Here is a 21,863-nt window from a genome sequence, read left to right on the forward strand (position 1 = left end):
ACTCCCTGGGCACTGCCTCCCTGGGGACAAAAGAACCAGCAGAAAAAAAAAAAAAAAAAAAAAGAACCAGCAGGCACCATTTCTCTCTCTCACCCTTCAGCATAGGTGCGGAGACACCTACTGAGGGTAGCTAACCTGGACACTGGCTCTTTGCTGCACTCTACTCTAAAATCCACACTCCTGCACTCTGGCACAACTGCCCTTCAGGGTCAAAATTGCATCAGTCCTAGCACAGCGAAACCTTTTCCCAAAGAAAAAGAGTAGATCCCTGCCACAGCAGATCCCTGAAGTTTGTAATTTTAAAATTCAGCAGGCCTGGCTAGGGTGGAGGCCAAAGTGTGCTCTGCTGCTTCTGGCAAGTAAGTGATCCAGAGACAGTGTGAAATCAGTGATCTGAAAAATGCCTGTAACACAAAGGGAAATTATTTGCTCCTCTGAAAGCAACAGGCACAGACTCCCCTCTCCAGGGACAATGGAGCAGACTGGCACCATTTCCCACCTCCTGCCCCTCAGCATTAACCAACTTCAGTAAACAGTTCAGCCCCAACAATGGGTGCCTAACCTGCTTACTCCAAGTTTTACCCCTGTGTGTTCTGCTGGGACTGCTTTTCTTAGGCAAGTGTGCCTAATACTCCCTCAGAAGACCAGCACAAACCCCACACACACCATGTCTACTGACTACAAGGGTTTTAAAAAGCTTCAGTGCTAGTGGAAAATAGAATATGATACAGAATTATGTAAAGTAATGAAGCTGAACAAAAGAGAAAGAAAAATTTTGGATCATGAAAGTAGATGTGGGGAACTCAATGACTCCATCAAATGTAATACTATTCATATCATAGGAGTCCCAGAAGAAGAAGAGAGAGGAAAGGGAGCAGAAGATTTATTTGAGGAAATTATAGCTGAAAACTTCCCTAATATGGGGAAGGAAACAGACATCCAAATCCACAAGGCACAGAGAACTCCCATCAAAATAAACACCAAGACATATTGTAGTTAAATTGCAAAATATACTAATAAGGAAAAAAATCCTAAAAGCAGCAAGACAAAAGAAAAGAAGTCCCTAACTTAACAAGAGAAGACCGAAAAAGTTAGCAGCAGGTCTTGCAACAAAACTGGCAGGCAAAAAGAGAGTGGCATAATATATTCAATATGCTGAATGGGAAAAATATGCAGCCAGAAATACTTTATCTCACAAGACTATCATTCAGAATAGAAGGATAGTTAGTTACCCAGACAAAAACTGAAGGAGTTCGCTGCCACTAAACCGACCTTGCAAGAAATATTAAAGGGGACTTTTTGAGTGGGAAGGAAAGATCAAAAGCAATGAAGACTAGAAAGGAACAGAGAAAATCTCCAGAAACAACAAAACAAATAATAAAATGGCACTGAATAGATATCTATCAATAATCACTCTGAATGTAAATGGACTAAATGCTCTAATCAGAAGACAGAGTGTCAGAATGGATTTAAAAAAAAAAAAAGACCCAAATATGCCACCTAAAAGAGACTCATTTTAGACCTCAAGACAACTGCAGATTGAAAAGTGAGGGGATAGAGAAACATTTATCACATACATGGATGTCAAAAGAAAGCTGGAGCAGCCATACTTATAACAGACAAACTGGATTTTGAACCAAAGACTGTAATAAGAGATGAAGGAAGGACATTATATCATAATAAAGAGGTCTATCCAACAAAAATATTTAACAGTTGTAAATATTTATGCCTTCAACTTGGAAGCACCCAAATAAATAAAACAATAACAAAAATAAAAGGAAGTCACTGATAATAAAACAATAATAGTAGGGGATTTTCACAACCCACTTACATTAATAGACAGATCATCTAAGCAAAAAAAAAAAAAAATCAACAAGGAAACAATGGCTTTGAATGATACAGTGGACCAGATGGATTTAACAAATGTATTTAGAACATTTCATCCTAAAGCAGCAGAATACACATTCTTTTCAAGTGCATATGGGACATTCTCCAGAATAGATCACATACTAGGTCACAAATCATGCCTCAACAAATACAAAAAAAGTCAGAGGTCATATAGTGCATGTTTTCTGACTGCAGTGCTATCAAACTTGAAGTCAACCACAAGAAAATACTTGGGAAAGACCACAAATACATGGAGGTTAAAGAACATCCTACTAAGAATGAATGGGTCAACCTGGAAATTAAAGAAGAAATTTAAAAAGTACGTGGAAACTAATGAATATGAAAACGTGAAACCTTTGGGATGCAGCAAAAGTGGTCATAAGAGGAAAGTATATAGGAATACAGGCCTACCTCAAGAAGGAAGCAAAATCTCAAACAACCTAAGCTTACATCTAAGGGAGGTAGAGAAAGAAAAGATGAAGTCTAAAGCCAAAAGAAAGGAAATAATAAAGATTAGAACAGAAATAAATATATATGGAAAAATATAGTAGAACAGATCAATGAAGCTAAGAGTTCTTGGAAAGAATTAATAAAATTGATAAATATTTAGCCAGACTTATCAAAAGGAAAAGAGAAACGATCCAAACAAATAAAATCACCAATGAATGAGGAGAGATCACAACTAACACCACAGAAATATAATTATAGTATTATGAATAATTATATGCCAACAAATCAGACAATCTGGAAGAAATGGTTAAATTTCTAGAAATGTATAAACTACCAAAACTGAAACAAGAAGAAATCCAAAACTTAGACTAATAACCAGCAAAGAAACTGAATCAGTGATCAAAAGTCTCCCAACAAGTAAAAGTCTAGGGCCAGATGACTTCACAGGGGAGTTCTACCAAACATTTAAAGAAGAGGAAATACCTACTCTTTTCAAACAATTCTAAAAATAGAAGTGGAAGGAAAACTTCCAAACTCATTTTATGAGGCCAGCATTGCCTTGGTTCTAAAACCAAAGACCCCACTAAAAAGGAGAACTATAGGCCAATATATATGCCTGAAGAACATAGATGCAAAAATTCTCAACAAAATACTACTACTCAAACCAATAGTATGTTAAAAGAATTATTCACCATTATCAAGTGAGATTTACTCTTGGGTTGCAAAGGTGGTTCAATATTTGCACATCAGTCAACATGATACATCACATTGGTAAAAGAAAGGATAGAACCATATCATTCTCTCAATTGATGCAGAAAAAGCATTTGACAAAGAACAACATTCATGATAAAAACTCAAAATAAAGTAAGAATAGAGGCAACATACCTCAACAGAATAAAGGCCATATATGAAAAACCCACAGCTAATGTCATACTCAATGGGGAAAACTAAGACTTTTTCCTTGACAGTCAGGAAAAGACAGAGCTGTCCACTTTCATTACGATGTTCAACACAGTACTGGAAGTCCTAACCTCAGCAATCAAACAACAAAAGAAATAAAAGGCATCCAAATCTGGTTTAGGAATAAACCTAACCAAAGAAGTAAAGGATCTGTACTCTAAAAACTACAGCACACTTATGAGTGAAATTGAGGAAGACACAAAGAGATGGAAAAACATTCCATGGTCATGGATTGGAAGAATAAATATTGTGAAAATGTCTGTGCTACCCAGAGCAATCTACACATTCAGTGCATTCCCTATCAAAATCCTATCGACGTTTTTTACAGAGGTGGAACAAATAATACCAAAATTTGTATGGAACAAGACCCTGGATAGGCAGAGCAATGTTGAAGAAGAAAAACAAAAGGCGGTATCACAATTCTGGACTTCAAGCTTTATTACAAAGCTGTAATCATCAAGACCGTATGGTGCTGGCAGAAAAACATACATACAAATCAATGAAAAAAAATAAGGAACCCAGAAATGGACCCTTAACTCATCTTCAACAAAGCAGCAAAGATGTCTAATGGAAAAAGACAATCTCTTCCATAAATGGTTTTGGGAAAATTGGACAGCTACATGTAGAAGAATGAAACTGGACCATTTCCTTACACCATACACAAAAAATATACTAAAAATGGATGAAAGGCCTAAATGTGAGACAGGAATCCATTAAAATCCTAGAAGAGAACGCAGGCAGCAACATCTTCGACCTCAGCAGCAGCAACTTCTTGTTAGACAGATCTCCAAAGACAAAAATGAACTATTGGGACTTCAAGATAAAAAGTTTCTGCACAGCAAAGGAACCAGTCAACAAAACTAAAAGGCAGCCTATGGAATGGGAGGAGATATCTGCAAATGATGTATCAGATAAAGGGCCAGTATCCAAGATCTATGAAGAACTTACCAAACTCAACAGCTAAAAAATAAATAATCCAGTCAAGAAATGGGCAGAAGATATGAACAGATATTTCTCCGAGGACAACATACAAATGGGCAACAGATAAATGAAAAATTACTACACATCCTAAGCATGAGAGAGATACAGATCAAAACCACAATGAGATACCACCTCACACCAGTCAGAATAGCTAAAATTAACAAGCAGGAAATGACAGATGTTGGTGAGAATGCAGAGAAAGTGGAACCCTCTTACACTGTTGGCAGGAATGCAAACTGGTACAGCCACTCTGGAAAACAGTATGAAGATTCCTCAAGAAGTTAAAAATACAGCCATCCTATGACCCAGCAATCGCACTACTAAGTATTTACCCCAAAGATACAAATGTAATGATCCAAAGGGGTACCTGCACCCCAATATTTATAGCAACAATGTCCACAGTAACCTAACTATGGAAAGAGCGGAGATGTCCATTGACAGATGAATGAATAAAGAAGAAGTGGTATATATGTACAATGGAATCAGGAATCCTTCAGCCATCAGGAAGGATTAATACCTAACCATTTACATTGACATGGATGGAACTGGAGGATATTATGCTGAGCGTAATAAGTCAAACAGAGAAAGACAATTATCATGATTTCACTCCTATGTGGGATATAAGAAACAGCACAGAGGATCATAGGGGAAGGGAGGGGAAATGAATGGGAAGTCATCAGAGGGAGAGAGAAACCATGAGGGACTCATAACTATAGGAAACAAACTGAGGGTTGCCGGAGGGGGTAGGTGGGGAGATGGGGTAATTGGGTGATGAGCATTAAGGAGGGAACGTGATGTGATGAGCACTGGATATTATACACAAATGATGAATTGTTGAACTCCACATCTGAAACTGATGATGTGCTGTATGTTGGCTAATTGAATTTAAACAACAAAAAAAAGTGTTTTGGAGCTCTGTTATTAGGTACAGAAACATTTAAGATTGCTATGTCTTGTTGATGAATTGACCACTTTATTATTATGAAATAATCCTTTCCCCATTAATATTTTTTTGCTCTGAAATCTATTGTGTTTGATATTAGTATATCCACTCCAGCTTTCTTTTGATGTGTTCCATGATACAGTTTTTACCATTATTTAACTTATTTGTGTGTTTATATTTAAAGTGGATTTCTTCCACATGCAGAAGAATTAAACTAGACCACTCTCTTGCACCATACACAAAGATAAACTCAAAATGGATGAAAGATCTAAATGTGAGACAAGAGTCCATCAAAATCCTAGAGGAGAACACAGGCAACACCCTTTTTGAACTTGGCCACAGTAACTTCTTGCAAGATACATCCATGAAGGCAAGAGAAACAAAAGCAAAAATCAACTATTGGGACTTCATCAAGATAAGAAACTTTTGCACAGCAAAAGATACTGTCAACAAAACTAAAAGACAACCTACAGAATGGGAGAAGGTATTTGCAAATGACGTATCAGATAAAGGGTTAGTTTCCAAGATCTATAAAGAACTTATTAAACTCAACACGAAAGAAACAAACAATCCAATCATGAAAGGGGCAAAATACATGAACAGAAATCTCACAGAGGAAGACATAGACATGGCCAATAAGCACATGAGGAAATGCTCTGCATCACTTGCCGTCAGGGAAATACAAATCCAAACCACAATGAGATACCACCTCACACCAGTGAGAATGGGGAAAATCAACAAGGCAGGAAACCACAAATGTTGGAGAGGATGCGGAGAAAAGGGAACCTTCTTACACTGTTGGTGGGAATGTGAACTGGTGCAGCCACTCTGGAAAACTGTGTGGAGGTTCCTCAAAGAGGTAAAAATAGATCTTCCCTACGACCCAGCAATTGCACTGCTGGGGATTTATCCCAAAGATACAGATGCAGTGAAATGCCGGGACACCTGCACCCCGATGTTTCTAGCAGCCATGTCCACAACAGCCAAACTGCGGAAGGAGCCTCGGTGTCCATTGAAAGACGAATGGATAAAGAAGATGTGGTTTATGTATACAATGGAATATTACTCAGCCATTAGAAACGACAAATACCCACCATTTGCTTCTATGTGGATGGAACTGGAGGGTATTATGCTAAGTGAAATAAGTTAATTGGAGAAGGGCCAACATTATATGGTCTCATTCATTTGGGGAATATAAATAATAGTGAAAGGGAATAAAGGGGAAAGGAGAAAAAATGAGTGGGAAATATCAGAAAGGGAGACAGAACATGAGAGACTCCTAACTCTGGGAAACGAACTGGTGGGGGGAGGGTGGAAAGGGAGGTGGGCAGGAGGTGGGGGTGACTGGGTGATGGGCACTGAAGGTGGCACTTGATGGGATGAGCACTGGGTGTTATTCTATATGTTGGAAAATTGAACACCAATAAAAAATAAATTTATATATATAAAAAAAGGAGGTACTTAATAGGTAAGGATGAGGACTTCCAACCTTAAGGAAGACTTTGAAATAAAAATATTTATGATGAAAAATAAATAAAGTGGATTTCTTGGGGCACATGGGTGCTCGGTCGGTTAAGTGTCTGCCTTTGGCTCAGGTCATGACCTCAGGGCCTGGGATTGAGTCCTGAGTTGGCCTCCTTGCTCAGCAGGGAGCCAGCTTCTCCTTCTCCCTCTGCCTGCTGCTCCCCCTGCTTGTGTTCTCTGTTTCTCTGTCAAATAAATAAGATCTTTAAAGAAAAAAAATAACATTAAAAAAATAAAGTGGGTTTCTGATAGTGTATTTTGGGGTATTTTGTATATAATCAGGATATCTTATTTTTAATTGAGGTGTTTATTTCATTTAGACTTAATGAGGTTATTGATGTGTTTTAATTAAATCTGCCATCATATTACTTCTTTTCTATTTATCTCATGTTTCCTTTTTCCTTTTTTTCTGCCGTCTTTGGGATTGAGTATTTTTTATGACCCCATTTTGTATCCTTTGTTGATTAGATAGAATTCATTATTTTAATATTTTAGCAGTTGCTTTAGGACTTCTAGGATACATCTTTATCGGAATTTAGTCCACTTTCAGGAAATATAACCACCTCACACGGGGCATAAAACCATTCACTATTGGCAGCAGAGGCAAAGATAAACTAAATTAATTTTCACAGCAAAAGAAATGATCAAAAAAATGAAAAGGCAACTATAGAATTGGAGAAAATATTTGCAACTCATGTGATAAGGAGATAATATTCAAAATATGTAAAGAACTCCTACAACTCAATAGCAAGAAAACAATCTGATTTAAAAATGGACAGAAGAATTGACAAAGCAGACACGCACATGGCCAGTAGGTACATGGAAAGGTGCCCAGCATCAGTAATCATCAGGAAAGTCTTCACAATAGCCAAGATACAGAAACAACTTCTGTTCACTGATGTACGAATGGATAGAAAAAATGTAACACACATACACAAGTACATACATACACACAGACAATACAATATTAGGCAACTGTGAGAAAGGAGGAAATCCTGCCACTTGAAGCAACTTAGATGAACGTTGAGGGCATTATGCTAAGTGAAATAAGCCAGACAGAAAAAGATGGATATTGCATAGTATCAGTTATATATGAAATTTAAATGAATGGTATGGGTTACATGTGAAATCTGAATATGTATATACACACATGATACATGTATACATGGTTATTGCAAACACATGAACAAAGACCAAACTCATAGAAACAGACTAGAAAAGTATTTGCCAGGGACTAGGGTGTGGGGGAAATAGGGAGAAGTTGGTAAAAGATACAAACTTTCAACTATAAGATGAATAAAGTCTGAGGATCTAATGTAAAACATGGTGACTATAGGTTGTAACACTATCTTGTATAATTGATATTTACTAAGAGAGTAGAACTTAAAAGTTCTCACCAAAAAATAAAAAAAAAACTGAGATGAATGTGTTAGGTGACTAATTGTGGAGGGGGGGAATCATCGCAATGTATGTGTGTATCAAATCACCATGATGTATACTTTAAATATCTTACAATTTTATCTGTTAATTATTGCTCAATAAAGCTGAAATAAACAGAATGTAACTTTACAGTAGTACGCTACCATTCCCCATTCCTTCTTATTGGACTATTATTGTCATACATTTTACTTCTATGTATATCCCACACAGTTCATTACTTTAAAATATAACAGCTATATTAAGATAGAATTCACAAAATCCGTACTTCACCCGTTTAAATTTTAAAAATCAGTCATTTTTAGTATGTTCACAGAGTTGTATCAAAAATACTACAGTCCATTTTAGAACATTTTCATTACCCTAAAAAGCAAACCTGTACCCATTAGCGATCACATCCCATTTCTCTCCACCTTCTTCCCTGGTCAGTCCTTGGCTTTTACTAATCTACTATCTGTCCCTATAGATTGTCCTTTCTGGACATTTCATATAAACGGAGTCCTACAATATGTAGTCTTTAGTGACTGGCTTTTTTTATTTTGCATAATGTTTTAGGTTAACTCATATTGTAGCATATTATTAATACATCATTACTTTTATTGACAAATAATATTCCATTGTATATATATATATATATATATATATATAGCACATTTCATTTATCTCTTCATCAGTTGAACATTGGAGTTATTTCCAGTTTTGACTATTATTAATGTTTTGTTATGAATATTTATGGACAGGGTTTTGTATAGATGTAAGTTTTCATTTATTGTGGATATATACCTAGAATTGCTGGGTCATATGATAACTCTATGTTTAATTGTGTGAACAACTGCTAGACTGTTTTCTAAAATGACTATCATTTTGTATTGCCATCAAGCAGTTTATGAGGTTTCTGCTCTCTCTACATCCGTGTCCACACTTGTTAATATCTGACTTTTTGATTCTAGCCATCCTAATGGGAATGAACAGTATCTCTCATTTTTTATTTTCATTTCCCTGGTAACTAATGATACTGAGCCCCTTTTTGTGTGCTAATTGGTCTTTTGTTTATCTTCCTTGAAGAAATGTTTATTCATATCCTCTTCTAATTTTTAAAAAGATTTATTTATTTATTTATTTATTTATTTATTTATTTATGAGAGAGAGAGAGAGAGAGAGAGAGAGAGAGAGAGTGCATGCAGGGAGGGGCAGAAGGAGAGGAAAGAATCTCAAGCAGCTTCCATACCAAGCCTGGAGCCAGCTGCAGGGCTCAGTCTCATGACCCTGAGATCATGACCGGAGCCAGAATCAAGAGTTAGACACTCAAGCAGCTGAGCCACCCACGTGCCCTACTTTTTCCAATTTTTAATTGGGTTGTTAGTCTTTTTAGCATTGTTTTAAAAGTTCTTTATGTATTCTAGATATAAGTCCCTTATTTTGGATATATGATTTGCAAGTATTTTCTATCATTATTTAGGTTAGTTCTTTAAAAGATTTTATTTATTTATTCATGAGTGACGGGGGAGGGGGGACAAAGGCACAGGCAGAGGGAAAGCAGGCTCTATGCAGGGAGCCCCCCGTGGGACTCGATCCCAGGTCTCCAGGATCACACCCTGGGCACAGGCGGCACTAAACTGCTGCACCACCGGGGCTGCCCTATTTAGGTTATTTTTTTACTTTCTTGATGATATCCTTTGACATTATGTGTTAAGTTCCTGACAGGAGGATGAATTTTTAGCTCTCTTTGGTCTCTTTTCCCACATGGACATTTCCTTACCTCTTCTCACACAGTAGGGTTATGACATAATTTTAGTTAGATCAAAATTGTTAAAATTATCCATGCTACACAGAGTTGAACTTACACAACTTTTTGCGTGTTTTTTCCCCAGAATTAATAACTGTTTTTTCTACTCGTATGGTTTACCATGTGCTTTATAGATATTCCTACCAATTATCTAAATATCCTTTTAGTATATTTAAAATATGCTCTCAGTCTATTTATTCACTGCAGATACTCAGTTTCAACCTCTTGATGATGTCTCTTCCATTTCCCCTATAAGCTTTTGCCTGTTCCAATCTGGAGTGGTTGCCACTTTTTGTTTAGTATACTGCTATGACCCTAGGTTTCTCTTGAGCATTTTTCTTTGTCTCTCTTACGTTGCGTTTTTTGTTTTTTGTGTCCCAAGTCATCTTCTGTTTTGGTTACTCTCTCTTTTGTGGAGCACATTTTCCAGTAACTTTCTGAGAAAGAGTGAGACTGCATTTCTGAAATGTTTTATTATTCTTTCATAATTGATTGATAATTTAGCTGAAATAGAATTCTGGTCACAAAATAATTTTCCTTCAGAATTTGGGGGCACTTCTCCATTGTCTTGTAGCTTATAATGTTCCTATTGAGAAGTTGAAACCATTGAGGTTTCCTCAATTTTGGATATGACTGACTTTCCCCACTCCCATTCTCTGGAAGCATATAAGATCTTTCAGTTTCAACCAATTAAAAATGTGAAAATAAAAATTAAATAAAATCTCAAACCTTCAGAAAACTTGTATATTACAAAAAACCTAACTTTGTAAAATTTTAAGAGTAAGTTGCCAACATATGCTCTATCACTTTCAAATACATTAGAATTTCTTACAAAGATATTCTTCTATTCAACTACAATAAACCTTCAAATAAAGAAATGAACAATATAATACCATTTAAGCCTCAGATCCCATTCAAGTTATTATTGTGCTAACCATGTCCTTTATAGAAAAAGGATTCAGTAGAGAATTAAGCATTACCTGAGACTAGTCTCTTTGTTATAAACTTGTGTAATGTAAAATACTATACAACCATACAGCTACATAATTTAGTGTCATTGGCTATAAGAATTAGTAACATACATGTTTTTTGCATTAGACCTTTTTTGGTTTTATTAAGAAGGAAACATCAGTTTGGCCAACTAGCTCTCTCAGAAATATCCATGATTAGCCAGATTTTTTTTTAATCGTATTTATTCATTCATGAGAGACACAGAGAGGAAGGCAGAGACATAGGCAGAGGGAGAAGCAGGCTCCCTAGAGGAGCCCAATGTGAGATCTTAGGACCCTGGGACAGGATCACGCACTGAGCCGAAGGCAGATGCTCAACCACTGAACCACCCAGGGGTCCCGATCACCAGCTTTTGTGATCACTTTGACTCTCAGACTTTAGAAAAGTCAGCTGGGCCAGTTTAAGGTAATTATCTAAGCTGAGAATCTGGAATCTTTTTTTCCTGTCCAGATAAAGCAGTAGATAGCTAGTTCCATAAGGATCAGTCATAACCGACCCATAGCTAATAGTCTGTTACTTCCGTTCCTTTTTAGTTTTGGAGGGACTAGTCATAGCTGTAAATACTTTCCTAGTTAGCACATCTGTCTTTTGTGGAGGCTTTTAAAATACTTTTCAGATTTACTAACTTTTGAGGAACCATAAGCAATATATTGACTTCATACATGATTCATGAATTTCAGAATTCCCTATACTGTTTCTTAGTTGCTGTTTTCTTAACCATCTGGAGATATACTTTAAATTAGGCTCTTTCCTCATTTGATATAAACATATATCTCTTAATTAAACACAATATTTGCTAACTTAGTTCAGACTTGTGCTGGTTAAATTGCGTGATTTTCTAAAAATTGTGAATGAACTAAATGTTCTGTTGGCTGAATTATATGATTATCTTAAACTTCTAAATGAACTAAATTTTCTCTGAAAATTTTCCAGTAAGGAATTGTTTGCCTAAGATGAGTTCTTATACTTTCTACTTAAGAATGTTGATTTTAGAAAATGGTGTTTTCTAGATCATAAATACTCTCTGAGAATAAAACTTAAATTTCTTATTTTGATTAACCGAATGTATTTTCTTTCTATATAATATTTATAACCTTACTTTTAATATATTACACAAAGAATGCTTTGTTTTCCATTATAAACATTCAAAATACTTCCTCTAACATTTGAAAATGTTGATATTAAACTGTTTTTTCTGCTGCAGCTGGCTGGCTCAGTCAGAGCTCACCACTCTTGATCTCAGGGCTGTGAGTTCAAGCCCCATATTGGGTGTAGAGCTTACTTAATTAAAAAAAAAAAGACTTATTTAAACCTTTTTTTTAAAAGCAAGTTTTTCTAAGTTCTTGCCCAAATTTCTCTGCTTTATTATTATTTTTAAGATTTATTTTTTTTTTTTTTGAGAGGGGGAGAGAAAGGGAGGGAGCATGTGTGTGAGTAGGGATGGGCAGGGGAGAAAATCTTTAAGCAGATGACCACCTGCTGAGCACGGAGTCCACCATGGGGCTTGATTGATCTCATGGGTCAGGAGATCATGACCTGAACCAAAACCAAGAGTTGGTCCCTCAACCGACCAACCCACCCAGGTTGCCCCCCTTTGCTTTATTTTTAATAACTTGTAATTTTTTCCGCATTGATTTCAGACTGCCATATAGAGTATCTAATACATGGCTTTTTCTTTAATTCATTTAACAAGTTATTTTACTAAGCATTGCAACAGTGGTAGGGATATAAGAAGTAAGTCTCTAATCCAAAAGAATTTATAATCCAATGTGAGATTTGGGTAAAAAAAAAAAAAAGCAATTACAGCTTAGTATTACAAGAAACTCCAAGGGATCTCATTACCCTACTTGAAGCTAACAAGTTAGCCTGCCAATTTCATAGATGCTGACTGAAGACATAAAACTCCGGATTCAAGAAAAAGGACTTTAGTATTTAGAACAAGCAGTAGCTAGAGTATTCACATTTTCTTAGACTGATTCCCCAAACTCCATTTCCTACAGAGTGATGTGAAGAGGGCCAGGTGAAACCTGCACATGCAGCGTGTTGCAGGAGAGAATTGCAGAACCTAGGGAACTTGAATCTTTTATACTAGACAATAATTATGTTTGCCTGCTGTTCTAAAGGGAGATACCATCCTAATCATCCAAGACTGTAAGCATACTCAAGCTTTGCTCTAGGAAACACTGTATCTTTCAAGGCTATTCACCATACAAATGTCTTTGAAGAGACTATCCAGAACAAAGACAATCGGTGCCTCTGCTCAGAAGATGTGCAAAAATGCGAAAGGCCATAGAGAATTGTCTCCCAGTTCTCATGGAGAGACTCTCTCTCTTGTTGGCTTTGAAGAAGCAAGTTGCAAAGAGATTCTGTTAGTTGTCTATTGCTGCATAACAAATTTTACCACAACCATAGCAGTTTAAAACTGCACGTGCTAGGACGCCTGGGTGGCTCAGTGGTTGAATGTCTGCCTTTGGCTCAGGGCGTGATTCCAGAGTCCTGGGATCAAGTCTTGCATTGGGCTCCCTGCCTGCCTCTCCCTCTGCCTATGTCTCTGCCTCTCATGAATAAACAAATAAAATCTTACCAACAACAACAACAAACCTGCACGTATTCATTTATCTCACAGTTCTGAAAAGTCAGGAGTCTATGAACTTTCTAGTTTGACTCTCTGCATAGGGTCTCTCAAGGTTTAATTAAAATGTTATCCAGGGGGACGCCTGGGTGGCCCAGGTTGTGATCCCAGGGTCAGGAATCGAGTCCCACATCAGGCTCCCTGCAGTGTATGGGAATTCCCGTTACTCTTCTGCCAAACCTAATATTATTTTTAAAATTTTAGCCATGGCTTTTGGTAGCTAGTGGTACTTCATTGTGGTCTTAATTTGCATTTTTCTGTTAATGAGTTGGGAAACCTTTCATATGTATATTAAGAATACCTTCTTTTGTGAAAGCTTCATTTTCTTGCCCATTTTTCTATTGGGTTGTCTTCTTGTTTGGTTTGTAGAGCTTTTTATGACTCCTTTGTTGGTTCTCTGTGTTGCACACCTCTTTTCCCACTTTGTAGTTGACTTTTTTACTCAGTATTGGGAGTAGATGCTGTTGCTGTTCCACCCACATCCCTTCGGCATTCAGTTTCATACAGGGAAGGCTTCTTATGGCAAGCAGCCGGAACTCTGCCTGAGGACTTCTCTAGCCATATGAGAAACTGGAGGGTAATCAGGAAGTGACTGCCCAGCAGTGGGTCTTAACTAATACCAAGCAGGACTTGGTTAATAAAGACACCATTTTCTTTACCTCTGGAGATAGCTTCTCAAGCTTACTCAATACCATCTCTTGGAGGTCTTCAGCAGGAATGAGCCACAGTACCATGCAGTATCCTGTATTGGTGCCCTTCCTTCCTTATTTTACCTGTACTTATTACTTTTCCAATGAGTTATTTGTCCTCAAATTCTAATTTCTCAGAGTTGGCTTTTAGAGAACCTGTTCTGGGTCAGGGGTGCCTTTTGGTGGATAGAATTTCTTTTTTTAATTATTATTTGGTATCTGTATGTATTGCAAAATGATCACCACAGTAAGTCTAGTTAACATTCGTCTTATATGCATAAACTTTTTTTCCTTGTGATGAGGACTTTTAAGATCTACTCTCTTAGCAACTTTCAAATATGCAATACAATATTATTAACTGTATTCACCATGTTTTCCATTACATCCTCATGACTTACTTATTTTATAACTGAACGTCTAACTTCCTTTCTCCATTTTACCCACTCCCTACCCCTGCCTCTGGCAGCCCCCATTCTGTTCTCTGTATGTATGAGCTTGGTTTTTTATTTGTTTTTAGATTCTACATATAAGTAAGATCTTCGTTATCTTCCTCTGTCTGACTTACTAGAAGTTCTTAATTTAAATCTAGTCTAGTTTATGTTTTTCCCTTTATAGTGGTTGTTGTATCTTGCATAAGAAGTCTTTACCTACCCCAATGTCTTGATTGTACCCATAGGATTTTAATTTATGGAGATGATTAAGTGATGACATGGAGATGCTGATGCCATTAAAAGAATTTTTATTACTTAAAATTTCTGAGAGGAGAGATCATGCCATAAAGGGTCACATGGTCAGGAGCTAGAAGGAATGAGGGGAAAACATCACAAAAGTCTTTATTACTACAGTAGTGAGTAGTTATTAAGTGGGAATGTCCCCTACTAGGTAGGAAGCAAAACACAGATATTGGAGTTTGTGGTTGCAGGGTTTGTAATATGATAAATTGTGTATCCACAAAAGCCAAACCATGGGGGAGATATAAATGACTTTGGGCATTAGTTTGGTCCTGTGGTTAATGTATGTCAGATCATTAATTATCAAATTTATAAAAGTTTGTTAGAACACTCCAGCTATTGAAGATACTCTTTTTTGTTATATTCCAGATATATTTTATTGTTTTATTTCTTGTATTTAGATCTGTAATCCATCTGGAATTGATATTTGTATGTGCTGTGAGGAAGGGGCCACATTTCCTTTTTTTTTTTTTTTGTATAGATTCATAATCTTATTGGCACCATTTATAGAAAAAACTGTCCTTTCCTCATTACTCTATAGTCAATCTTTGTTATAAATCAAATGCTTGGATTAAATCATATGTTTGGGTCTGTTTCTAGACTCTTTATTCTGTTCCATTGGTTGTTTTGTCTGTCCTTGTGCTAATACCACAGTTTCTTAATTACTCTAACTTTATCATGTATTGATACCAATATTCATTAGAGTTAGTCTTTCTACCTTGTTCTTCTTCAAGGGTAAATTGGTATTTAAAAAAAATATTCTCCTTCAGTAATAGGGATGATAATTGTCTTCTGTTTGGTGAATATTATTTAATTTTAATGTTCCAGTTTCAGAGATCCATTTTAAGAGAGTCTGCAGAGTAACTTGTTTGGGGCTGACAACATTTATTTTGGTATTTCTTCTAAATGGGCTCATACTGTTAGTCCAGGTATTGTGCAATAGGAATGTAGGTAGGCGATTTCAAAAAGAAAGAGCACTTTATCAAGTACATTATATCCTAATGTACTATTCTAAAACTCCTTATCAATAAGTATTGGTATATTTGTCCACTCACAAAACATTCTTCATTTCCCAAGGTTTAATTCCATTGTTTGTTTCTAGAGATAGTACAATTTGATTTTTAAAAGTTTATTTATAAAATTTTGAGTGTTGATGTTGCTCTGTTTTGAAAAATTATAATTAATTTGGATAACTTGAATTATGAAAATGGTTTTCCATGCACAAACAGGAGCCAATGAGGCATTTTGTAACTACCTGGAAAAGTCAGATTCAGCTTTTTGAATATCATCTTTCACAAATACCCTTTTTACTTTTTTCAGTTAGTCTTGGTACTGCTCAGGATTGAACTGTATCTCCTATCACTACTATAGTTTAAGCTGGACCTGAGGAACTGAAGTAGAAATGGAATTTGGACACAATGAGATGAACCTCATTGTCAGACTTTCAGGAAACTAGTACACTAGGCTTATTAATAATGGGTCAGTAATTGTAACTATTGTATAGGGTGGCATACTGGCTAGGTTAATATATAAAAGTATGAATATGATAAGTGTAGAGTGTTCAGGAGGAAAATGTATTCTCATAGATTTATGCTGTCCACATTTGGCTCTTTATCTTAATAGGTTAATGCAGCTGAATCAAAGATAACAAATTTAATATACCTAAAACATACCTTGGAACTTGTGGATCCTCTAAAGGTAAGCTATGTGGGTGTATACTGTATAAAATATGACTAATGTCAATTTTTAAAAAACTTTTTGTTTCAAATTCAAAAATTTGTAAAATTTCAAATTTAGATAAAGTTACAAGAATAGTATAATGAATTCCCAGATTTTCTCCATACACACAGCACACACTACATATTATGTCCTTATTATTATTATTCTTATTAAATATTTAAAAATTGTAATACCTGAATACTAAAGTGTATATCTCCTAAGAATAATGATATTCTGTTATATAACCATAATTATTTAAAAATTTAGGGTATTTAACATTGACCCAATACTATTATATTATGTGTAGTCCATATTCAAAATTTTCTAATTGTTTTAATAATGTTTTTTATGGATTTTTTCTTGATACAGGGTCAAGTCCAGGACCATGCATTATATTTAAGGTCATTTTTAAAGAATAATTTATTTATTTGAGAGAGGGAGAATGAGGAAGAGAGAGAGCATGAGCAGGGGGAGGGGTAAAGGGAGAGGAAGAAGCAGACTCCCCACTGAGCAGGGAGCCTTATGTGGGGCTCAGTCCCAGAACTCTGGGATCAGACTTGAGCGAAGGCAGACTTAACTGACTGAGCCACCCAGGTGCCCTTACTGTCATTTTTTTATACCTCTTTTCAACTTGGAAGTTTCTTATCCTTTCTTTGTCTTTCATGATATTAACATCTTGAAGAGTATCTGTTGTTTTATAGAGTATTCCTCAATTTGTATGATTATTTTCTCATGATTAAGTTCAGCTTACATATTTGGCAGTAATACTCAATGAGCAGTGTTGTATCTTTTTCAGTACATCACATCAGGAGGCACATGATGTCATTCTTCATTCTGGTGATACTAACTTTGATCATATTCTTCACTGTAATCTGTGGAGTGATACTTAGACTATGTCAGTATCCATTAAACTTTCACTCAATGATTTAAATATTCATTGATGACTCTTACCTGAAATATCTCTGATGTAATTTTCTCATCTATTTTTAAATACTATACTATGCAAAACTTTTTTTATATATATTTATTTAAGTAATCTCTACACCCAAATGGGGCTCCAACTCACAACCCTGAGATCAAGAGTCTCATGCTCTACTGACTGAGCTAGCCTGGAACCCCTGTCCAAAATATTTTTAAAAATTAAGGTGACGAGGAAGAACTGCTTTTTTAAAGGAAAAAGTATTTTGTTACTTTCATTACTTTTTTGGAAGAATTTTGTTACAGAGTTCATTCTAATAAAGTAATTTTGGCAAAAGATTTAAAAAATGTCTTCTGGGCAGCCTGGGTGGCTTAGCAGTTTAGCGCCGTCTTCAGGCCAGGGCGTGATCCTGGAGTCCCGGGATCGAGTCCCACATCAGGCTCCCTGCATGGAGCCTGCTTCTTCCTCTGCCTGTGTCTATCCATCTCTCTCTGTTTCTCATGAATAAATATCTTTAAAAAAATAAATAAATAAAAATTAAAAAGTCATCTTTCTTAGAATGAAAGAGGTATAATAATAAATCATCCCCCCAAATTGATAGATTTGATAAAACACAAATTTCAAGCTTTGATATGTCCGAAGCAAAGTAAAAGCCAAAGAAAGGAAAAATTTATTACATTTGACAGATAAAATATTAATTTCTGTCATAAAACTCATGAAATTTCGTAAGAGAGTACTGGGATACCAATAGAAATATGGAAAATACCCCCAAAATGGAAATCAAGGGGGTTAATAAATAATACCAAAAATGTTCAGCCTTACTATTAATCAAAGAAATACAAATTAAAGTCATTTTTTTATATATTAAAGAAAAAGATTTTTTTCCTTTAACGGATGCAACTTACTGCTAATGAGAGAACAGTGAGACAGACAACTTCATAGGCAGCTGGTAGGAGTACAAATTGCACATACTTCATGGGGAAGTTTTATAACATCTATCTTTTAATGCAGTTATACTACTAGAAATCTGTCCAAAAAGAACTTTTAAGAAATACTGACCAGGATTTATGCTTAATTATGGTCATTGCAGCATTATTTATATTAGTAAGAAATTATAAGTAGCACAGAACTCTAATAACTGGGGGAAGAGACTGTTTTCTAGATGGTGAAATACTATGACTTAATAAAAATTTATGCTATTAAGAGTTTCTAATGCTTGTGATGTAGTATTAAGTAGGGGAGAAAAGGAAAATGTAGTGATAAAAACAACTAAAAATGGATGAAAGACCTAAATGTGAGACAGGAATCCATTAAAATCCTAGAAGAGAACACAGGCAGTGACATCTTTGACCTCAGCGGCAGCAACTTCTTGCTAGACAGATCTCCAAAGACAAGGGAAACAAAGGCAAAAATGAACTACTGGGACTTCAAGATAAAAAGCTTCTGGGGATCCCTGGGTGGCTCAGCAGTTTAGCGCCTTCGGCCCAGGGCATGATCCTGGAGTCCCAGGATTGAGTCCCACATCAGGTTCCCTGTGTGGAACCTGCTTCTCCCTCTGCCTGTGTTTCTGCCTCTCTCTCTCTGTGTGTGTGTGTGTGTGTTTGTGTCTCTCATGAAAAAATAAATAAAATCTTATTAAAAAAAAAAAAAGGCTTTGGGATCCCTGGGTGGCGCAGCGGTTTAGCACCTGCCTTTGGCCCAGGGCGCGATCCTGGAGACCTGGGATCGAATCCCACGTCGGGCTCCCAGTGCATGGAGCCTGCTTTCTCCCTCTGCCTATGTCTCTGCCTCTCTCTCTCTCATTCTGTGTGACTATCATAAATAAATAAAAATTAAAAAAATAAAAAAAAGCTTCTGCATAGCAAAGGAAACAGTCAACAAAACTAAAAGGCAGCCTGTGGGATGGGAGAAGATATTTGCAAATGACATATCAAATAAAGGGCTAGCGTCCAAAATCTATAAAGAACTTATCAAACTCAACAGCCAAAAACTGAATAATCCAGTCAAGAAATGGGCAGAAGACATGAATAGACATTTCTTCGAAGAAGACAAGCACGTAGCCCAAAAGCACATGAAAAAATGCTTCACATACTTGGCATCAAGGAGATACAAATCAAAACCACAATAAAATACCTTAACAAGTCAGGAAACAACAAATGTTGGTGAGAATGCAGAGAAAGAAGAACCTTCTTACACTGATGGTGGGAATGCAAACTGGTATAGCCAGTCTGGAAAACAGTATGAAGATTCCTCAGAAAGTTAAAAATAGAGCTACCCTATGACCCAGCAATTGCACTACTAGGTATTTATCTAAAGAATACAAATATAGTGATTCGAAGGGACACATGGACCCCAATATTTATAGCAACAATGTCCACAATGTGTGTATATATATATATATATGCATATATATATACACACACACATATACATACATACAATGGAATATTACTCAGCCATGGTGAAGAATGAAATCTTGCTATTTGTAATGATGTGGCTAGAATTAAAGGGTATTGCAGTAAGTGAAATGTCAGAGGGACAAATATATGATTTCACTAGTATGTAGAATTTAAGAAACAGATGAACATGGGGAAAGGAAGGAAAAATAAAATAAGATGAAATAAAAAAGGGAGGCGAACCATAAGAGACTCTTAACTATAGGACACAAACTGAACGTTGCTGGGGGGAGGTGGGTAGGGGAAAGGGACATTAGGAGGGCACATGATGTAATGAGAGCACCGGGAGTTATATGCAACTGATGAATCACTAAGCCCTACCTCTGAAACTAATAATACACTGAATGCTAATTGACTTAAATGAAAATTTTTTTTTAATTTTAAAAAGGTTAAATGTGTTTTCCTCGTGTTTCTATTTATTTAAATAGTAACCACTCGTAGTTCCCATTAAGCAAAATTAAACCTCTACTTTTACCATGTAAGAATGGAGAAAGAAATTGGTCTATTTGTAAATATGCAAAGTACTTTTTTTAGTTTCATGTATATTTAAAACTCAAGTTTTGGAATTACATGTAGAGTACTCTAAATGTACAACGATAGCTATTTAAATACCTACCTCTAATAAGTAGTTGAATGCTAAGAATTAGTTGAGAAATAAGAAAAAGCCATAATAGTAAAGCAATGGATAGAAGAGCCCTTTATTAGCTCTTTATCTGGAAAATGGGAAAGGTACCATTTGCCCTACCTACATACCTAAAATATCTTTTATGAGTATACAAATGAGAAGATGAAGCAAGAAAACCCTTGGTAAACTGTAAAGTATTAAATGTAAAATGCCGTGTTTAAGTAGTAATATAATTTATTATTTTTAACTGTCTTTATTTTTTCACAGATTGCTCTGAAGAACTACAACACACCTTTATTAAGAGCTTACTGTGGTTCCTTGGAAGATAAAAGGTCTTTGTCCCTCAACTGTTAATAAAAATACCCATGCAAATTATTCCTTTCTTCCTGATCATAAATGATTTTAAGGACCCTTAACCCTCAAGTAATAGAACAATAGAACCCTTAACCCTCAAGTAATAGAACAATTACTTGAACTCTGGTTAACAACCTTTAAACTATTCATCAAAGTCCTAATTATACATTACATCTTATAAATACCCATAAATAGGGTAACAGCACATTGAGTATTTGTTATTAGGCACAAATAATACTATTTAGAATAGTATTAAAAATTGAAATATGCAATTTTAATATTTCTTTTTTTAGCCATTCCCCATGGAAAGACAGGCAAGTATAAAAGTACATATTTCTCTTTTGTAAATCATAAAAGGCCTGATGTAACAAAAAATAGTAGGTAGAAATATTGAATAAGAGATCTAAATACAGTTTAATTTTAATATTGTTTTTAGCAATGGCACCTTTTTGACCAAAAAGACTTGTGATACTTAAGAACTGTTATTTTATTGATTCAGGATTCACATCTTTTGTGAGCCACAAATTGAGGTTAATAATAAAATAGAATTACAAATAAAATACAGAACAGAATAAAACAGAAGTTTAGGAAAATAGATGTTACCAGATTTTGATTTGCATGATCACTGCACTTAATTACGGATTATTGTGAAGTTTCTGTTACACTGTCTTACAATATGTGTTTAGTCTGTCTGGCTCCACCTGAGGCAAGGACCATACATTTAATCTTTCTTTGAATCTGAACACTTACAATAGTGAT

The 21,863-nt window shown here is 35.7% G+C and overlaps 1 protein-coding gene across 1 annotated transcript in view; it reads left to right on the forward strand.

Moving 5' to 3' along the window:
- MSH4 (mutS homolog 4) overlaps positions 1 to 21,863 on the forward strand; it is a 77,530-nt gene that overhangs the window by 26,046 nt on the left and 29,621 nt on the right. The window contains 2 exon segments of the mRNA XM_055341005.1: positions 16,655 to 16,729; positions 21,018 to 21,082. Of these exon segments, the coding sequence (XP_055196980.1) occupies positions 16,655 to 16,729; positions 21,018 to 21,082 (140 nt within the window).

Source organism: Nyctereutes procyonoides, unplaced genomic scaffold (assembly GCF_905146905.1).
Source record: "Nyctereutes procyonoides isolate TBG_1078 unplaced genomic scaffold, NYPRO_anot_genome, whole genome shotgun sequence".
NCBI lineage: Eukaryota > Metazoa > Chordata > Mammalia > Carnivora > Canidae > Nyctereutes > Nyctereutes procyonoides.